This window comes from Perca flavescens, chromosome 14 (assembly GCF_004354835.1).
Source record: "Perca flavescens isolate YP-PL-M2 chromosome 14, PFLA_1.0, whole genome shotgun sequence".
Classification (NCBI taxonomy): Eukaryota; Metazoa; Chordata; class Actinopteri; order Perciformes; family Percidae; genus Perca; species Perca flavescens.
In genome coordinates, this window is record NC_041344.1 from 10053804 (window position 1) to 10074166 (window position 20363).

Here is a 20363-nt window from a genome sequence, read left to right on the forward strand (position 1 = left end):
GTTTCTTTTAAAAAACAAACAGAATCACTGCACTGAAATTTAGCAATGACATATCTTTATTTCAGACAGGAATAAAAGCTTTGCTTCATTTGGCAAATATTTATGACTTGACTTTGAATTTTTTCCCCTTCAAAATATAAAAATACTTCAATTGCAAACACACAGAAAGCAATATGTTTTAAGGCAAATGTGCAGGCAGCAAAAGCTCAGGCAGTCCAGTGCTCGGCAGATATGAAAAGGTGATACACCTCTTCAACCTCCCAATAAAAGTCTTAAAGCATGCTCAGTTACCAGGAACACAGATATGTAGAGCTTTGTTACAAAGATGCTCAAATGTAACAAAGTCAATTTCTGCTGGAATGTTACTAAAGCTTAAAACACGGACGCTTACAAAACAGTCACATTATAAGTAGACGAGTGGAGCACATTTTGGACAGTAACACTTATTTTCTTTCTGTGTGCCGTGTTGCAGTCCCTGAGAAAACATTGATCAGTCATGCAGCGATGTTAAATACAAGCTTGTTCACAGACCTCGGTCAGCACTCTTGACTTAAGTTATTTTAACAATCTTGGATCACCAGATTTGTGCTTTCTACATGTATTTCATCAGGACATTTTTAAAAGTAATACCCTCTTGTAGTTTTTTATACTTGATAGTACAGCCCGATCAATAAGGATTTTTCGGGCACATATTGGGACCAAAGATTCAAAATTCACACCCACTTTGGATTGGTCAGCTGTGCGGAGGTGAGAAAAGAACCAGGGTGTGAACTTCTCTAAAATCTCTTCTTTCATTCAACTATTTCTGTCACCTTTTAATGAATGTATTCCAGGAGAGGCTGTCTGGATGTGCACCGTTATCCCCGCATTTAAATAATATTGCGTAAGAACAACTAAAAACACTGTAGCCTAGTTTTTTTCTAGCATAACCCAGTCCTAAGAGTGTACAGCCATGCTAGTGGCTCTGCTTTAAGCTAAATGCTATCATCAGTACGCTAACATGCTCATGTTAAGATGACATAATGTTCACCATTTTAGTTTAGCGTGTTAACAAATAAAGGTTTACGGAAATCCATCGAATAGCTGTTATAATATTTTAGTTTGGGCCAACTGGCAGACAGACATTGCCATTCATTTAGTGACGCCACTAGCACAGCTTACAACTGGCGGACACAGTTTCTAAATCCCCTTAAACATTTCTTTGGTATTTTTATGCAGCAACTTCTTGCTCCTCATTGGCAAATACTGTAGATATGCCAATACTGATATATCTGCAATAGGCTAATATCATCCGAGACGATGTATCGGTCGACCTCTGCTTTACAGATTCTTTAAACTGTGCTTTTAGGGGGCAGACTCCACCAATCTGGTGCTTCAAGCTTGTCAAAACAAGTCTTTTTTTGTACCATTTGATGCAAGTCTGCCTGCTAAGACCCAAAATGCTGACACTCTGCTCACTTCAGGCTGTAATTAAATCCTGAAATAGCAAATAGGCAGTGGTGCATGGTAGTGTGTTTTATGACAAAAATCCTTATGAACTTTTGAAAACATTTTTTGTTGTTGCATAATCTCATATCAACAACAACAGAACACGGAACTGAATAAGACTTCATGAATGTCAAACGTTGCTATGACTCCCGTTCATTTAGGGATCCCATGAGAGGATCATGAAGAGGAGAATTCATCCTCTGCTTTCAACAACTGTGAATATGTGCTTCATCATGAGAGATCTTCTTCCTTGTTTGGACCGGGGTCACTAAGGCAACGTGATAGTTTCAGTTGGTCTTGCTCCTCCTTCTCATCCGGCACTTTGGCCCTCAGCTCATTGCTGCGTTTGGCTCTGTGTTCGCTGCTCTGATTGGCCCTCTGGGAGGATTCGTTCAACAGGCTGACGGCATCAGGAGGGCTGGGATCTGGCTCAGCCGTCAGGCCTAGGGGACTCTTGCTGTCATCGTACGTGTAAACCTTGTGTTCTGGTGGATACAGATACAGTGCAGCGACATATTAGTGCTTGAACATCTAGTCCAGTTTACAAGCGGCTGCAAATTTATGAACACGTGCCTTTTTTTGCAGCAGTTTGGGCTTCAGTGAGGGCTGTTTTGGGGATGTTGCATGTGCTTTTGCAACAGCTTTGCATTTCCATTTTATGCCACTTTCTACTTCTACTCCACTACATTTATTTCAAAACCTTTAGTTGCTTTGCAGATTTAGATAATAAATACAAAATATAAGTCAACCAATAAACGCAGATATATATTTTTTATATTTTAGGCTACCAAGCAGCAAATAAAGTAGCTAAAATCAGCTCCACCTAAACCAGCTGCAACAATAAAGTAATGAACACATTAATGCATCAATAATTATAATTCAATATTATAATATATATGATTTTGAAATGGGCCATTCTGCATACCGAGTACTTTTACTCAGTATGCAAGATTTTAAATGCAGGACTTCACATTACATTTCATTAAGCGGACGCTTTTATCCTTAACGACCTTCCGATTTGTTTGGCTATTTTTATGTAAGTAGAATATCTGAATACTTCTTCCAGATTTCAGATCTTAAATGATAATTTCTTAAATAAAATTACGATCTGGATATAGCAGAACATTTCACAGTACAAAATGTAACGTGTCAGCACTCTCTGGTGGACAAATGATCTAATGGCGACACCGTTTTGTTACTTACCAAGGTATGTGTATTTTGATCAAATTAATTAATGGATAATCTTGCTTTAATTGTCATTTCATCATGCAAATTAGTTGTGAAGTATTACTATGACTGTTACGTATTTTCGTTTTGATCCCTTCCTGTTCATCAACATCCTGTTTTTACCCAGAAACATGTTGAATTAAAGAAAAATATTGCTTCACTTTGACTCTAAAGCAGTGTGAAAAAGGCAGATTTCTCCATATACACTTTTTATAATACGATGAGATAAATTCTGACCTGATTCAAAGCAAACTTTTCTCACTGGCGGTGTTTCCTGGCGGTTTGCGGGAACTGTGAGGTAGTGACTCATCTGTGAATGAGACACTGAATTAGGATGGACTTCATCACAAAGTTAAGTACCAACCAATAATCATATTCTTAAAATTTGAGACACAAATCGACATTGTTAAATTAGACCAAACTGCCATTTAGTTTCACTTCATTCATTCTTATTGAATCGTTACACAAACCGGACATTTGGGTGTAATTAATGAAAACCATTTAGTCAACACTCTTAATCACAGTGAATGGGATTACAACAGCATTACAAGCAACCAAAATGAAGGTTCAAAGAATAAACTGAGAACAAAGAACTACAACTGTAAATAAGATCACATACAGAAGCTAATTTTAGGAACAGAGACTATCCTGTATTTCCAGAGCTCGAACACTCATATACAGAATCACAGTCGCTGTTCAACTCACCCTCCTCTCCATCTCTACGCGCTGCCTCCTGAAGCGAACTTCACTCACATTGTCCTCAAACGGGTCGATCATCAGGTCGTGTCTGCTGTAGGAACGAAGCTGAGGAGAAGAAGACATGAACGCCAGCGTAAGAAACACATTTCTTTACTGGTTACCTACTACTATAAGTTATTACTATGCCTGCAACACCAACTCTGCTCAACAACATTATCAAAACCTGCATGCATTGGCGCCTGGGTAGCTCACCTGGTAGAGCATGCGTCCATATACAGAGGCTGAATTCTCAAAGCGGCGGCCGCAGGTTCAATTCCGACCTGCGGCCCTTTGCTGCACATCATTCCCCTTCTCTCTCCCCTTTCGTGTCTAAGCTGTCCTGTCACAAATAAAGGCCTAAAATGCCAAAAACCTGCATGCATGCTGGACTCATACTGTCTCCTACCCTCTGTCTGGTCTTCTGCAGGTTGGCTCGCAGAATCTTTCTGATCTCTTGCTCACGACTTTTCGAGATGCTCGGGATGGCCCGTTGTCTGGTCGGCCCTCTCGGCTGAATGTTTCTGTGGAGACACACATCACATATTACTACTACTTAAAACAACAAACTTTAAAAAAAACGCGGCAACAGAGGTAAACGTAATTTACAAAGAAAAGGAAAAAAAATAATGTCATGTTATTTTTTTGTCCAGACCTCTAGGTTGGGAACCACTGATCAATATTATGTCCAAAAGTAACACCTGCATGTAGTGCTTTGCTCCTGTTTTTTTTTTTTTTTTTTATTCATTGCAGTAAATAAATAAATAAAACATAATATATGATATATCCTGCTTGGTCCAGCCCCTGTTGAAGAGTTATTTTGGATGTGTGCATACCTTTATTCTCTATTGTTCACCAGGGATCGATACCAATGACACCATCTTTACTTAAGATTTTGGACTTTTAAAACTAACTTCCTGTGTTTTATTTTGGAACAAAAACCATAATATTCAGAATCAGAATCAGGTTTATTGCCAAATAGGTTTTCACGTATAAGGAACTTACCTTGGTATTTTGGTTCATAACAATGAACATAGTGAGAGAAAAGTCCTACAAAAGTTTTGTAAATAGGAAGATCACTGCCAGTATTCGACCTCAGGACTAGGAGAAAAACATAATTTGTCCTCTTACGACTGATACTTACTGCATGGAGACGGACGACACAATCGTGGGCAGCTTGGCGGCGCTCCCGCTCTCCACCAGCATCATGGCCTGTTTCATCTCCATCTTGTTGTAGAAGGAGATGAGCTGAGGCTCGGTGGAGCGCCCGCCTGCGATCAACCACTTCTTCACGTAGGCCTTATTGAAGCGGTTCAGCCTGAGTGCAGCAGAGGAAGCCCTCATGTTGACATTTATACTGTCTGCACATTACCACACCACTACCTCATGCACTACCCTCATCCCCCTATAAACCAAAGTCTCTCTATGTATATATAAATAAGCACTTGCATATATTGGTTTATTTTCTTTAATTTTATTCTAATTTAAATATTTGTGTATATGTTCTATGTGTGTGGTGCGCGAAGGGGCTACAGATTACATTTAATTGGGCAACCTTGTGTTGTAAAACAACAAATAAATGAACCTTGACAGGCTCCCACTATCACTAATACTCAATTCAAATATTACATCAGATGAGGGGAAAGAGGCTTCAATCTTCATCAAGAAACTACTTTTAATTTGGCAAAACAACTCCCTGTCACTCTGAAGCACCAAACCTTAGCAGCAGCAGCAGCATGAGAGAATTTGTGGAGGATCATATTCACACACAAAAAAAGTCCCCTTCAGATGGACTTTTCAGCCTTTTAGCTAATTCCCTCCTATCATCATTTATTGATTTTACAAAATATAATATTAGTAAGTATCCTCACAACCCGACTCATCGTATACAGCTCACAAATGGACACAAGTGGCATCCCTGGATGTTTAAAACCAAAATCTTGATGCCACTAAAAGGCTGGTTCTTTTAGCCTTTCCTCATAAAAGACCGTAACAGGGACAAGACAGAGGACAAGTTAAGAAAATCATACTTGTCTTTCCAGTGATGATGTCCATAATGACCACAGATGTCTTCAATTCCTGTGAGGAGATGATCCAGGAACTGAAGACAAAACAAGTTTTTATATGCGGTTAATTCTGCATAAAGATGAACAATAAGCAAAACAGAAGTTTGATCTTTTATATTCTTTTATGTCTCTGTTCCTCTATTGTACGTCGTAAAAACTTAAAGTATTATTTATCCAATTATTGTAAATTGTGCAACAAATTATTATTGGTCTCACCTGTGTGTGAATCTCCTCATTAATTGATCTTTTGCTCTCCTTCTTCTTCTTCACGGCCAGTAGCTCCACCAGAGGCCTGATTGTCATTCCCTAAACACAGAAACAGGACGTGAGGTCATGTGGATACTGACAACACAACAACAAAAAACCAGACCACCAATCCCGTGTTTTTTAGGGGGCTAAAATATGCTGCCCTCGTCTATAGCAGAACATCTACTGTAGGTAATACACCAGTCTATATCAACGACGTTGCACTTCCGGGATTGCTCCGCTGCCGCCGGAAATGTCCGTTACCTTACACTTTCGTGTTTGAATTTTAAACTCCGGTGGATTTCTGAGGACTATGGTTAACTGCTCCTCAGATCTCTGCAGGGTAAATCCAGACAGCTAACTAGACTATCTGTCCAATCGGAGTTTTCTGTTGCACGACTAAAACAACTTTTGAACATGTTCCACCAAAACAAGTTCCTTCCCGAGGCTATTTTGCAGCGGTTCTGTGTCTTTGCCCGGTGCTTAACGCTGCCCATGAAGATTGTGATTGGTTTAAAGAAATGCCAATAAACCACAGCACATTTTTCTCCCATCCTGGAATGCTGTGTGGACTAGCGAGACCCTCCTCCGCAGAGCTGTGAAGGAAGGTCTGGCAAAGTGAGATTAGTTATACACTGACTCATGAGTACCTCTTACAACCCCACTCCAAAAAATCCGAAACCATCTGTTTAACTTAAAAAAAGTCAGGTTTGGTCATGAGTTACTTCAAGCCAAATAAAACACAGAAATGCAAATGTTTGTGATATAAAACACTCGAGCCCTCTCACCTGCACAATGACAGTGAAGAAGATGACCGTGATGATGGCGGTGAGGAACATGTTCTTCATCTCGCTGTTGGTCAGCAGGAACCCCAGTGAGAAGGCAATGGCACCTCGCAGGCCACCGTAGGCCACGATGAACTGGTCCTTTTTGGTCAACTTTACAATACGGAATTTATTGATGATGTATGTGAGGCCAATGACTCCTGAAGAACACAGAAAACAACATAATACAGTTTGTATAGGAAAAGGAACGGGAAAATGAAATGTTATCACAGTACTTTATTTCAATTTTATGGTTAACTATCTTTCCTTTTTATCTTTTTTTTTCTTCTTCTTTCTTACAGGGAAAAGATGTTGAACTCATTCGTGCAGAAACAGGACAATCAGAAAAGTACAGTATTTAAAAAGTTCATAAGGGTAATTTACAGGAGGGATAGGGGGGTTGAACCCCCCAATAATCAAAACTGTCCAGTGGAACTCAACCCAAAAACCTATTATAATTTCCTTTACTTAAATAAAAGACATTTGCACCATAAGTTGATGCAGAAAAGGCACAATTTGTTGCAGAAAAAGTCACCAGAATGCCGAAAATGAAGTGTTTGATGTTAAAAATTTTAATCTGCTCCGTCACTGTCTGACCATGTCTTGTTTGGTTTACTGACCCAGCACTCTGGACACCAGGCAGAGAACCACCGTGACGATGACGAAGGTCCAGTTCCAGGCGTGAGGACCGGCCACCGTGGAAACACCGAGGAAGATGAAGATGAGCGTCTCGCTCACGCTGCTCCACATCTTCAGGAAATATTTGATAGTGGTGTACGACTTGTGGGAGACGTTGGCCTCTACATACGGCCGCATTACCACGCCACATGCTATCAACCTGTGTGTGACGGGAAGGAAACAAGGAGAGCGCTATGAACAACTCAGAGTGAGGGCAGCCAGTTAGTTCCTGAAAGGTTTAAAGCTTCACGGAACAGTATTCCTCCGGAAAAGAACAACGGTTACTCATCAAATCATAAAGTTCGGCTGCAATAAGGAAGTCAAAACATAAAGAAGTAGTTTGACATCTTGGGAAATGTGCTTTTTCCCTTTTTCTTGCCGGGAGTTAGATGAAAAGAATGATACCACTCCCATGTTTGGGTCTTAAATATGAAGCTAGAGTGGTTAGCTTAGCTTAGCATAAACACTGGAAACAGGGGAAAACAGCTAGCCTGGCCACTGTCTGAAATTAACTAAATTCACCTACCAGCCCCTCTTAAGCTCACTGATTAACATGTTATATCTCCTTTTCTTAATCCGTCCAAAAACTGAAGTTTAAAAACCAAAAGTTGTGGTTTTATGAGGGTTGCATGCCGGACTGTTGTTGAGTTTCGTTGAAACAGAGAGGTTTTTAGGCAATATGAAGATATAACGACATTTAACATGTTAATTAATGAGTCCTAGGGGGTGGGGGGTGTACATGTTCTTCATCTCATCTTCTTGATGTTAAGCTAAGCTAACTGGCTGCAGCTTTAAATTTAACATGCGGATATAAGCGTGGTATCGATTTTCTCATCTCACTCCATGAATAAGCGCATTTCACAAAATGCCAAACTATTCCTCAACAAGGATCAACTGGTTTAAACATTTTTTTTTTACTAATAAGGAATTACCATACCGTACACACAGGAGGAATTATCACAAACTCAGGTAAAGTTTTGATCACTCACGACATGATGCCTGACAGGTGGAAGACCTCAGCAGAGAGGTAAGCCATGTAGCTGTAGAGGAAAACAAACAGGGGCTCGATGACTCGGGTGTGCGAGGTGAAGCGGGAGGTAAAGGCACCCAGGATGCCGTAGATGGCTCCCACCAGGATGCCTCCCAGTGAAACCACAAAGAAACAGACGACACCGAGGACGGCGTCGACCACAGTCACAGTTCCTTCGTGAGTGAACTCCTCGAACAGGTGATAGAGAACCTGCACCGAGAGAGAAACACACGGACTGAGACTGAGAACTTTTAGAAAATGTCTACGTGGCTCTCAACCCTGCACTTGAAGGAGGTTCGCGTTCTTCGTTTGTTTATGAACAGTTTATCTGTTCTGGATCAAACATGCAGATCCAGGATTTTCCTCCTCTTTTCATTCCTTGCTTTCTTCTACCTTCCTTCCTTTCTACCTACCTTTCTTTCTTTCCTGCTTTCTTACTTCCCTTCTTATTACATGATTCCTTCCCTCCACTGCAGTAATAAAATAATTGAATCAGAATCCTGTGAATTTATCTTCTTTTTAAACTTTATGATTTAGCTGACGACGCTTCTTCTTTCTCTCCAAACATGTTACTAATTTTCAAATAATGTTGATAATATTACAGCAGGTCATGCAATCATATATTTGCACACACTTCAACAGGAACAACTTGTTACTAAATGCTTTAGACAATCAGCCACATGTAATCTCCAGCAGCCTCTGCAGCTCTAAAACAGAAAGCACAAATGTGAATTAGTTGAAAATTGATTACTGTACGCTCCATATTCTCAGTGATTGCCCGTTAAGGAGGACTGATCTGATAATCTGAAGATCACTGATCTGATTGGCGAATGAATACAGACTGAACAAAAATAAGGATATAAACTTGAATTTACTGGTTTAATCTTTAACAATGTGCTGTATTTTATAAGATTATGCAGTTTTTTTTTTTTTTTTGTAAATCTCGATTTAAAATGTAACCAGTAACTGCAGATGTAAGATAAATTTAGTGGAATAAAAAGTGCAATAGTTATCTCTGGAATGTAGTACAAGTGTTAGGTAGCAGAAGATGGAAATACTTAAGTACAAGTACCAGTACCTCCAGTAGGGCTGACCGATTAATCGTTTTCACATCGAAATCCCAATTTGAAAGAATGCGATTAGCTAATTGTGAAGACCGCGATTAATCGAATGTGAATGGTTTAGTTGAATGTTTGGTTTAACATTTTTTATTCCTCTTTTCATTATTATATTTACTGTTTTTTAATAAGATAAATGCTGGAGGGGCGACCTCTAGCTCTCTAGTAAGAGCGTGCGCCCCATGTAGGCTGAGGCCTTTGCAGTGGCCCAGAAGAAGCACAGAAGGGAGGGGACGGGATGAGGAGGAGGGAGGAGCGAGCTAGTCTTCGTTTTGTTTGAAAATACTTTGAACGTCAACAAGAAGTAACATCACCCAACATTGCTTGGAGCACCTTTAACATGACTCAGAAGGTGCCATACGTAGCTTAAAATAATAATCGCAAATCGAATCATAATCGCAATATCTGGCAGAAAAAAATAAAATAAAATCGCAATTTCATATTTTCGCCCCCTCCCGTCTCCAGTTCGCTCACCACGGTGACGGCGTCGTTGAGCAGCGACTCCCCGAACACGAGGATGTGCAGCAGCTCGTTGATGTGGATCTCCTCGAACACGGCCAGGACGGCCACGGGGTCCACGGCCGAGACGATGCTGCCGAACAGCAGGCAGGACAGCGGGTCCACGCTGGCCAGCTGGCCTCCTTCAAGCCGACACACGGCGTATATCATCCCGCCGATGAAGAAGGTGTTCCACAGGGTCCCCACCACCGCGAACACCAGGATGGTGCCCATGTTCTCTGTGAAGGGCCGGATGGGCAGGAAGTAGCCGGCATCGAGGATGATGGGAGGCAGCAGGTAGAGGAAGAAGAGCTTAGTGTTGAGGACGGGGGCTTCCCCCCCGATGGCTTTGATGATGCCGCCCACCAGCAGACCTACGCCGATCAGCAGACAACTCTCCGGGACGATGTTCTGCACTCCGGGAATAATGTGAAAACCTGAAGGGAGAGAACGATTTGAACTTTTTACTCCTGGAAACTTAAGAGAAAGGCAAGTCAAAATCATCCCGCCCATGAGAGAGAGACATCATGGCTTTCAAACGAGCAAAGTAGGCCACACCCCCACACTCCACCTTGCCCCTCCCCCCTTCTCCTCCTCAATAGCTACAGACACAGAAATGGCACATACTAAGGAAAGCTCATTGTGGGACTGGCTCTAGTGGCTGTAATTCTGCACCACGGCTGAATTTCGTGAAAGAGACTTCAGATACAGTATTAGGGGACCACTAAGGCCTATATAAAAGAGACTTCAGATACAGTATTAGGGGACCACTGAGGTCTATATAAAAGAGACTTCAGATACAGTATTAGGGGACCACTAAGGTCTATATAAAAGAGACTTCAGATACAGTATTAGGGGACCACTGAGGTCTATATAAAAGAGACTTCAGATACAGTATTAGGGGACCACTGAGGTCTATATAAAAGAGACTTCAGATACAGTATTAGGGGACCACTGAGGTCTATATAAAAGAGACTTCAGATACAGTATTAGGGGACCACTAAGGCCTATATAAAAGAGACTTCAAATACAGTATTAGGGGACCACTAAGGTCTATATAAAAGAGACTTCAGATACAGTATTAGGGGACCACTGAGGTCTATATAAAAGAGACTTCAGATACAGTATTAGGGGACCACTAAGGTCTATATAAAAGAGACTTCAGATACAGTATTAGGGGACCACTGAGGTCTATATAAAAGAGACTTCAGATACAGTATTAGGGGACCACTGAGGTCTATATAAAAGAGACTTCAGATACAGTATTAGGGGACCACTGAGGTCTATATAAAAGAGACTTCAGATACAGTATTAGGGGACCACTGAGGTCTATATAAAAGAGACTTCAGATACAGTATTAGGGGACCACTGAGGTCTATATAAAAGAGACTTCAGATACAGTATTAGGGGACCACTAAGGTCTATATAAAAGAGACTTCAGATACAGTATTAGGGGACCACTGAGGTCTATATAAAAGAGACTTCAGATACAGTATTAGGGGACCACTGAGGTCTATATAAAAGAGACTTCAGATACAGTATTAGGGGACCACTAAGGCCTATATAAAAGAGACTTCAGATACAGTATTAGGGGACCACTGAGGTCTATATAAAAGAGACTTCAGATACAGTATTAGGGGACCACTAAGGCCTATATAAAAGAGACTTCAAATACAGTATTAGGGGACCACTAAGGTCTATATAAAAGAGACTTCAGATACAGTATTAGGGAACCACTAAGGTCTATATAAAAAAAGACTTCAGATACAGTATTAGGGGACCACTAAGGTCTATATAAAAAGAGACTACAGATACAGTATTAGGGGACCACTAAGGTCTATATAAAAGAGACTTCAGATACAGTATTAGGGGACCACTAAGGTCTATATAAAAGAGACTTCAGATACAGTATTAGGGGACCACTGAGGTCTACATAAAGAGACTTCAGATACAGTATTAGGGGACCACTAAGGTCTATATAAAAGAGACTTCAGATACAGTATTAGGGGACCACTAAGGTCTATATAAAAGAGACTTCAGATACAGTATTAGGGGACCACTAAGGTCTATATAAAAGAGACTTCAGATACAGTATTAGGGGACCACTAAGGTCTATATAAAAGAGACTTCAGATACAGTATTAGGGGACCACTAAGGTCTATATAAAAGAGACTTCAGATACAGTATTAGGGGACCACTAAGGTCTATATAAAAGAGACTTCAGATACAGTATTAGGGGACCACTAAGGTCTATATAAAAAAGACAGTTTAGGGGACCACTAAGGTCTATATAAAAAAGACTTCAGATACAGTATTAGGGGACCACTAAGGCCTATATAAAAGCATCCAAAGAGCACCATGTCATTGGACCTTTAACTATTTTCTCCAAACACAGAGTAAAGCTGGAATTGATGTTGTTTACAATCACTCCATTCAGCGTCAGTGTCTTCACTGGCCAATGTGGTTATTAAATTCTCTTTTTTATATGTTTTCACTGCAGAATTTCTTTCCTGCTCCAGGTCTGGTTTAATCCCCCCCGTTTTCAGACGGTTTTCTGTTATTTTACCTAGAGCTTTGACAAATTGTGACAGGCATTTTTCAGACATGCATGTACAAATAACTGTAAGATTAAATCATTAATAATGAGTAAAACAAATGCACAAGAACATGTTTCATTAGTCAAGTAGTAGCATGAGTAAATACAACAAGACGTAACATTCACTTCTGATTCTGCAGTACATATTTCTACGGTGTATCTACATTTAGTGATACATTACTGTGTGCATTAGAGCAGCAGTTTGAGGTGACAAAAAAATTCTCTACTCAGTCATACTTCAATGCAACGTGCTCACGAAATATAAAATATGTTGTTGCAGCTGCTGCTGCTGCAGGGAGAACGAACAGCCGGTGTATCTGAACAGGACAGCTGAACAGAAATATCTATGTGGGTTAAAGTTTATGCATTTAATCTGCATTTAACTTGGATGTACTCACTATTATTTGCCTTTAGAGAATGTTACTTAAATGAGAAATCAAGGCCTGCTAATAACAGTCATTGTCATTGCTGATTTATTTGTTTTTGATTTATCTTTCAGTCTATAAAATGCCACAAAATAGGGAAAATTACTATCACTAGTCCTCAGAACCTGTTAACGTCCTCATATTGCTTGTTTTGTCTAAACCTCAGTCCTAAACCCAAATATAGTGATATTAAAACAGAAAGGAGCTGCAAATCCTCACATTTGAGAACATAAAACCAGCGAATATTTGTCATTTTTGCCTGATGAACTGCTCATCTGAAAGGTCAAATAAAGGGCTGATACAGTAGATTGATGCTGAACAGAACATCGTCACTGCTCCTTTAGTTTCATATTTGGCCCGTTTGTCTCTCAACTGAATGAGGCCTTGACATTCAGTCTCTCTCTCGAAAAAAAGACATAATCGTGTCTGTGTGCACGAATCAATAGATTAAATTAAACATGACCATTTCACGAACTGCCGTGAGACCGTGTTGGCTGTAACCAATATTTCTGTGATGTTTTATGCAGTCAGTGGTCCTGTGTGCAGCCGTACTCGCCCCCTGCCTATCGTCTGAACACTGAGATCTTTGTTATCAAGCAGTGAATTAGGACAGGAAGTTGGACCGGCCCTGGTAGACAACAGCTGGACAGAACAGATAAGATGCCACAGAGCTTCGTGCTGCGCACTCAGCCAACGACAAACTGCAGGAGAGATTCCTTCAGCCAATCAGAATCATCACTGCTCGGTGTTTTCACATTCAACATGGTGGCACGGGGGATGATACAGCAAAGTCAAACACACATTGCGGCTGGTAATAAAATATTTTTTATTCAAGTACTACAAGAAATTTTGAAATACTTGTACTTGAGCACTTCCTTTTAATGCTAATTATACTTGTAGTCCACTACAATATAAAAAGGCAAATACTGTACTTTTTACCTCACTACATTTATTTGACAGCTTTTGTGACTTTGCAGTAGGGCTGCAACTAACAATTATTTTTACTATCAATAAACTACTGATTATTTTTTTGATTCATCGATTAGTCGTTTGGTCTATAAAATGTTAGAAAAAAGTCCATCCCTGTTTCTTAAAGTCCAAGGTGATGTCTTCAAATGTCTCGTTTTGTCAGTCCAAAACCCAAAGATATTCAGTGTAATGATGTTAAACAGAGAAAAGCAGAACATCTCCATATTTGAGGGGCTGAAATGGCATTTTCTGCCATTTGCGCATGAAGAATTACTACTATTAGTGTAGTTGTGTCAAAGCTAAAAGGTCAGAGGCGAGAGATGACTTATTATAAATCTCCACAGAGATACATTTAATCTCTCAAATTAGTCACAACAACTGCCTCCAAACCTCTTGCAAGGTTGAATCTAAACTCTAATCCTTCAACATTTGCTTCGTCTAAAGACAGGCACTCGCGTCATCGGGCTCGTCCTAAAATAAGTTTGTGTGGCACGGAAACATAACTGAAGCAGTCTGTGGAGACACTATCCGCACTCTGTCACAGCTTGCAGCAAGGAGAAGCTTTTTGGTGTATCATTTATTTGAAATTCTTCCTATAAATATGCTAATTTAAAGTATATAGAAGTACATATAATGTTGTAACTTGTGTTTTCTTCTTCTGGTTATATATTTTTGATGTTTGATAAATAGCGGTGTTTTGTAATCCAATCTGTCAAATGTTTGGCATGACACGGAAAAAAAAAAAGTAACTACCTGTAGCTGTTGGCTACTTTTGCAGTATTTACAGTATATATTTATGTATGTGTATATGTGTGTGTATGTATGTATGTATGAAAAATGTGCTATATAAATAAAGTTGCTTGCTTGGAATTTATTAAAATAAAAGTTGTTTAATGGACTGGATGCACTCCAGACTCAACATTTTTTATGTCATAAATATTTTTGGAGGGTGAATCTGCAGAAGGTCAGTTTGTTTTTTGTAAATTAGCGTTTAGTACAACTTTTACCAACTCAATAAAGACCTGCGGTAATCTTAATAATAAATGATTAAACACTGAGTTTAGTTTGGTAAAATGTATATGATCACTGTCAACCTGACATTTTTAGCTGCTGCCAGGAGAACATACTCTCACCAAACTCAAAATTCAAAATTCTACTAGTTTAACAAAAAGCAGGCCAGTGTTTCCTCTGTTGATTTGACCGTGGCGGCCCCCCACGGCAACATTTCTGCCCCCCAGTATCAGAAATAGGGCTGCATTGCATTGTTAGAGTGCATGTTGGAGAACGTTTGTATTTTAGGTGCATTATTTACATGCTGAAGTAGTTACACTGCATTAAGATAATGTAATTAATAGTGGGTTTATTGTTATTTGCTACAGAATGCTTAGCCTATATGTCAAGATCAAAGTTGGCCTATATAGTAACTCAAAAAATACTGTTCAATCACAACTGAAAATATGCCTCATTGTGTGTGTGAGTAGAGGTGAATAAATATATTAGTTTGTGTTGCTGCAAAGTGTTAGTTCCGTTTCAGTGCCCCCACTGCTAAATAAAAATCCTAAAGGAAACACTGCAGTCTATTACCCAACTGTTAAATGTCAGTTCATACCTTTAACACATCCTCAGTCATGGTGTATTGGTATTTTAGTCACTGCTTGTTCTTTATGTCTGATATAAATCCCCTTCTTTTCTGCTGTTCAGCCTGACATTTTGTTATACAAATACACTTGAACCATTTTACAAACTTTAATATGAACGCAAGAAAACTGTAAACCAACCAGAAGAGCACGTAACAGCAGCTTTGGAGCCTGTGTATTAAGCACCGTTTATTTTTATAATAATCCAGCCCCTCCGTAATGCTCAAAGTGGGACTATTTGATTATTTTGGCAGCAGGAAATCCCCTCATTTGTGTCACTCACCAAGTTTCATGAGCAGGGCCAGGAGGATCCACAGAGAGATCTCAAAGGGCTTCTGGACGTGGTCGTAGTTGAAGGAAAGGACTGGGAAAGCCTTTTTGTGAGCAGTAGAGTTAGTTTTATGATGGGAATCCCCGCGGGTCTCTCCGGCTGGATCCCTCCACGTCTCGTTGTTTTCCGAAACAACATCACGACTCGCAGAGGCGACAGAGACGAAAACGAGCAACACAACGCACATTAGACCCGTTAGAGGCAGAAAGGAGCTCCTCCGGGCGAGACGAAGCTCAGCCATTTTTAGGTTGGTTTGACAGCTCAACCGCTGCTGCTCAGCTCTAGATCAGATGAAGATGAAGATGAGGATAGTACGGGAAGCCAGCGTGGTGCGCAACGGGGAAGGGCGCTCTTTTGCGCACAAATTCCCCATGCATCTTAAAACAACAAACGGTGATTTATGTTGCAAACTAACTGCTGTCATCGGTGGAAGATTTTTTTTTTTTTTAATTCACACTTTCTTACTCGCCCGCTAAGATAATTTAAAGCCTGGAGAGTTCATGTTGCCTTGTTGTTTCAGACCTGAAGGAACTTTGAGAACTTCATTAAGTATCAACATCCATTAGACGAATTTCTCACGCTGAACTCTTTTTCTCTTTACTTTAACAGGCAGCGGCTCATCCAACGCTTAGCCGGAGAGAAGGTGACATCTGCTGGTGTGGAGGCCACAACGACCACACTACGTAGGCTACACATCTGTGGAGGAAGTAGCCTACATTTACTTATTTGTATATATGTCAATGACATTTACTAATTTTTCTTAAGTGCTATCTTAAAAACGTATTTTAGGTACATGTACTTCAATATTTCTAATTTATATAATGTATGAATTATAATAATTGAATAATAATTGTACTTTTTACTCTTTATTTTACAGCTAAAGAAGTTTCTTTTCAGATTAAGATTTTACATAAAATGCCCAGTTTGTAAAATGTTGCATTAAAGTAGGCTACCACTTCTATGTTAATGCATCAATAATAATGACACAATGTTTATATAACTCGCAGGAGCTATTCTTGTTTAAGAGTAGGCCACATTTAGCTGGTAATGCTACTGTAAAAATTATAGTCAATGATCTGAATACATCTGCTACAAATATGATACATATTGATTTTCCATTGTAGTTTATTTACATTTAGACATTTTCACAGCAGCACATATAAAACAATTATTTCTATTTCATGCCTGCGATGCTGTCATAGGCTGTGTTTTACACAGTACTTTGCAGCACTTTGTTGAGGGAAGATATCATTTGATGAATCATGACAAGAGGACTGTGCTGCATGCTACCCAGGGAGGACACTGGAAATCTCTGTCTCACACTCTGATGACCCAAGTTATTCTCTCAACTTCTCAAATAAAGTAAAGTAGAATACATTGTTAGTTGAAATAGCTTCCAGTTCAGAATAAACAAATGATTCACAGCTCCCGCAGCCTCTCTGTGTGTATCTGAACCCAGTTGAGAGGAATTAGTAAAAACAACAACAGTGACCCGTTCCCACAGTGTCAGAGCTCGTCCTCTGGCTGCTGTCTGGCTAACGGAGGCTGAGGGAAACATAAATGTAGAGGTTGATTGTGTTTGACAGGGAGTGAAGAGTTGTAAAATAAACAAGTAACAAGATACACAAAAATACAGCCTGGTTTTGTTATAACCCTACTAAACGTGTAGCACTTGACACAGCTACCCTAACCTGCATTTTTTAATCAATTGAGTAACAGAACAAGGGGGCCCAAGGTTGTTGTATGCATCTTTGCTGTACTTTGGGAGACGCCAAAGACATTGATATGGACAATGAAGTAAATCTAATCAGCTTCCAAATCCAACTATAGCACAATTAACAATGTATAGACTAAACCTAGACATTTGATGGAGCAGCTTGTTTGAGGCAAAATAGGATCTGCCTGGTAATAGCATCATTTCTGATTGGCCCCCAGCTTCTATGACGCGCTTGCAAGCACATGCATGGAAAAGACATTGGTAGATTGAAGCATGTTTAAAATGGAATCAGTTTTTTTGTCACAAAAAACATCTTCAAAACATCAGTATATAAAAGTCTGCACACAGATGTCAAATCTGTAAACATATTTATTTAAGAATTACATCAATTTACCAAATTTGTTACTATACAAAGTAAATAATTTGAATTTCTTTTAGTGGCATTTTACATCTACAGACAACCCCTTTTATAAAATTCTAGTACAAACATGAACATTTACATTTAGCAAACTGAAGATGCCCTGATGAAAACAGCTTTAAATTTAGCTGCTAGTCTGCTTCGTAAATAAATACTCAAAACGGTAATGCTACTTTAGGATTTACAATCTAAATTCAAAACATTAAGGTGCTTAAGTACAACAAACTAATGACTGAAATGAAATATTTTGAAGAAAAAGTTTGTTTTGTTTAAAAAAATATGACACTGGGTAGGAATTTCTGGCCTAAACTGGTTTGAATCCTATTTGGGGGACATTTGTGTTCATCGGTAATTACACATCTGAGCATTTAAAAATGCTGTATGGAGCTCCCCAAGGCTCCATTCTTGAGCATCTTCTGTTCAACATCTAAATGCTACTAGCACTATCTTTTCTTAATGCCTTTCTATCTTATGTAAAGCTGTTTTAATTACCTTGATGTTGAAAGTTACATAAAATAAGGTACATCAAATGAACTCGCCATGCCTATGCAAAAAAAGTTTATTTGTGACTAATTTCAATGAATACAATACGCTTGTGTGCTTACCTACTTAATTATTGTATTTGATTTGTTGTGATTATTTTCAAACATGTTTTGTTGTACTATAAAAAGCAGGAAATAATAATGGCTGCAGGTCTAACTTTAATACTGAGATCCTTGTTGACAAATTAAAAATACAATCGCTAATGAAATTAAAGGCAACCTGCACAAAATATGCAGAGTGGTCAAACTGAAGGCTCACTTCTATTGCTTATAAATGTTGAGATTGCAAAGAAAGTGTAAATTGTTTGACCAAATGTTCCTGCTGGGACTGAGCAATGACTCACATTTTTCTCCTGGGACACTTAGATTTTCCTTCAAGCAACACCACAAACACCTTAACCCTCTCGACCTCCATCACAAACCTTCTGCCACGTACACAAAAAAAAAACAATCTGCCACATAAACCGCCCACATGGCTTCTCACTAATCTCAGGCGTTTGGATGTTTCACATGGACCCTGTCTGCCATCTGCCTGGCGCTGTACAGAGACACTCCCATTCCCACTGTGGCCATCGTCACAGCGATGGGATCGAGGAGACTGCTCTGAGGCTGCATCCGGACCTCACCTGAGACCTGCCTCTGCAGACAGGACGGACAGAGAGATGAAGACAGACAGACAGTAGTTTACCACACTAGTCTGATCAGATAGCAGTTAAAGTGGTAGTACAGTATGCTACTTTTTTCACATTATGGCCACAAGGTGTATAATGTTTATGCGTATATGGCAAAACATATTGTAATGGCATATGTTTTGATTGTGACAATCCTGGTAAAATGTGATGTTGATTTCAGCCCTTCATACTCAGTGTTCTTAGTTCGAGGTAGGGGTTTTGTGGGGGTGTATGCACCACTTTGGTCCAAACTGAAATATCCAAACAATTACTTGAGGGATTGCCATGAAATTTTGGACAGATATTCATGTTCCTCCAGGATTAATTGTAATAATTTTGGTGACTTTCCATCCAGCAACATCGCCAAGTCAAAATTATAATTTGGTTTATGACCAAATACCTGCAAAACTAATGAAATTCTCATCAGCCTGAAGCTGTTTTGTGTTTAGTTCCGCTAATTAGAACATATTAGCGTGCTAATATATTGAACTAAAATGTTGTACATGGGTCAACATTATGCCTGCTAAACATCAGCATGTAAGCTTCATTGTGAGCATGTTGACGTTAGCATTTAGGTCAAAGCATGGCTGTAGACTTCTTGGCTACAAAGTTGGAAATTATCAAATTCTGCTCTTAGTGGCTTTAAATTGACAAGCAAACAACATATCATATAGTATTTTTTCCATTTGTATTTTTTCATCTGTAACTGATGTTTCCCACCTAAATGCCTCCTGTTGGTCTGAAACTGGCTTTTCCCTTGTAAATCATTGTGAACATGTGGTGAGACAGTCAGCTGAATATTGAGTTGAGACTTTATTAATCACAGAGCCAAAAAGTCAGTGGAGGTGGAAAATACAAATCACTTTGCTTCAGTCACATTTATTTCAGTTCAGTACAAAGGTTTCCAGTTGGTGACTCTGTAATGCATCACTGTTAATAAAGGCAGCTGCATTAAAGTTCTGCTTCTGTCTGTGTTCAGTGTGCTGCTGGTTTGAATTGTTTCATTCAGTTCAGTACAAAAACTGGACCCACAGAATCTCTGTTATCGTGTCAGCATGCTTGGGCTCTTTCAGCAAGCTTTTAAGTATGTATAGAATTGAATTAATGTCAGACTTTGGCAAACTGAAATGATAGTATCAGCGTCAGA

At 39.5% G+C, this 20363-nt stretch overlaps 1 protein-coding gene across 1 annotated transcript; it reads right to left on the reverse strand.

Annotated features, from left to right (window-relative positions):
- Positions 1-33: 33 nt before the first annotated feature.
- LOC114568021 (Na(+)/H(+) exchanger beta) lies at positions 34-16505 on the reverse strand. Its single transcript, XM_028597364.1, has 12 exons — positions 15821-16505; positions 9887-10347; positions 8254-8504; positions 7207-7424; positions 6551-6747; positions 5733-5822; positions 5481-5551; positions 4595-4768; positions 3860-3974; positions 3421-3519; positions 2953-3025; positions 34-1973 (listed from the first exon to the last, which is right to left on the reverse strand). Exons 1-12 carry the CDS (start codon positions 16107-16109, stop codon positions 1720-1722), a joined length of 2292 nt encoding a protein of 763 aa, XP_028453165.1. The 5' UTR covers positions 16110-16505; the 3' UTR covers positions 34-1719.
- Between the last annotated feature and the right edge of the window lie 3858 nt (positions 16506-20363).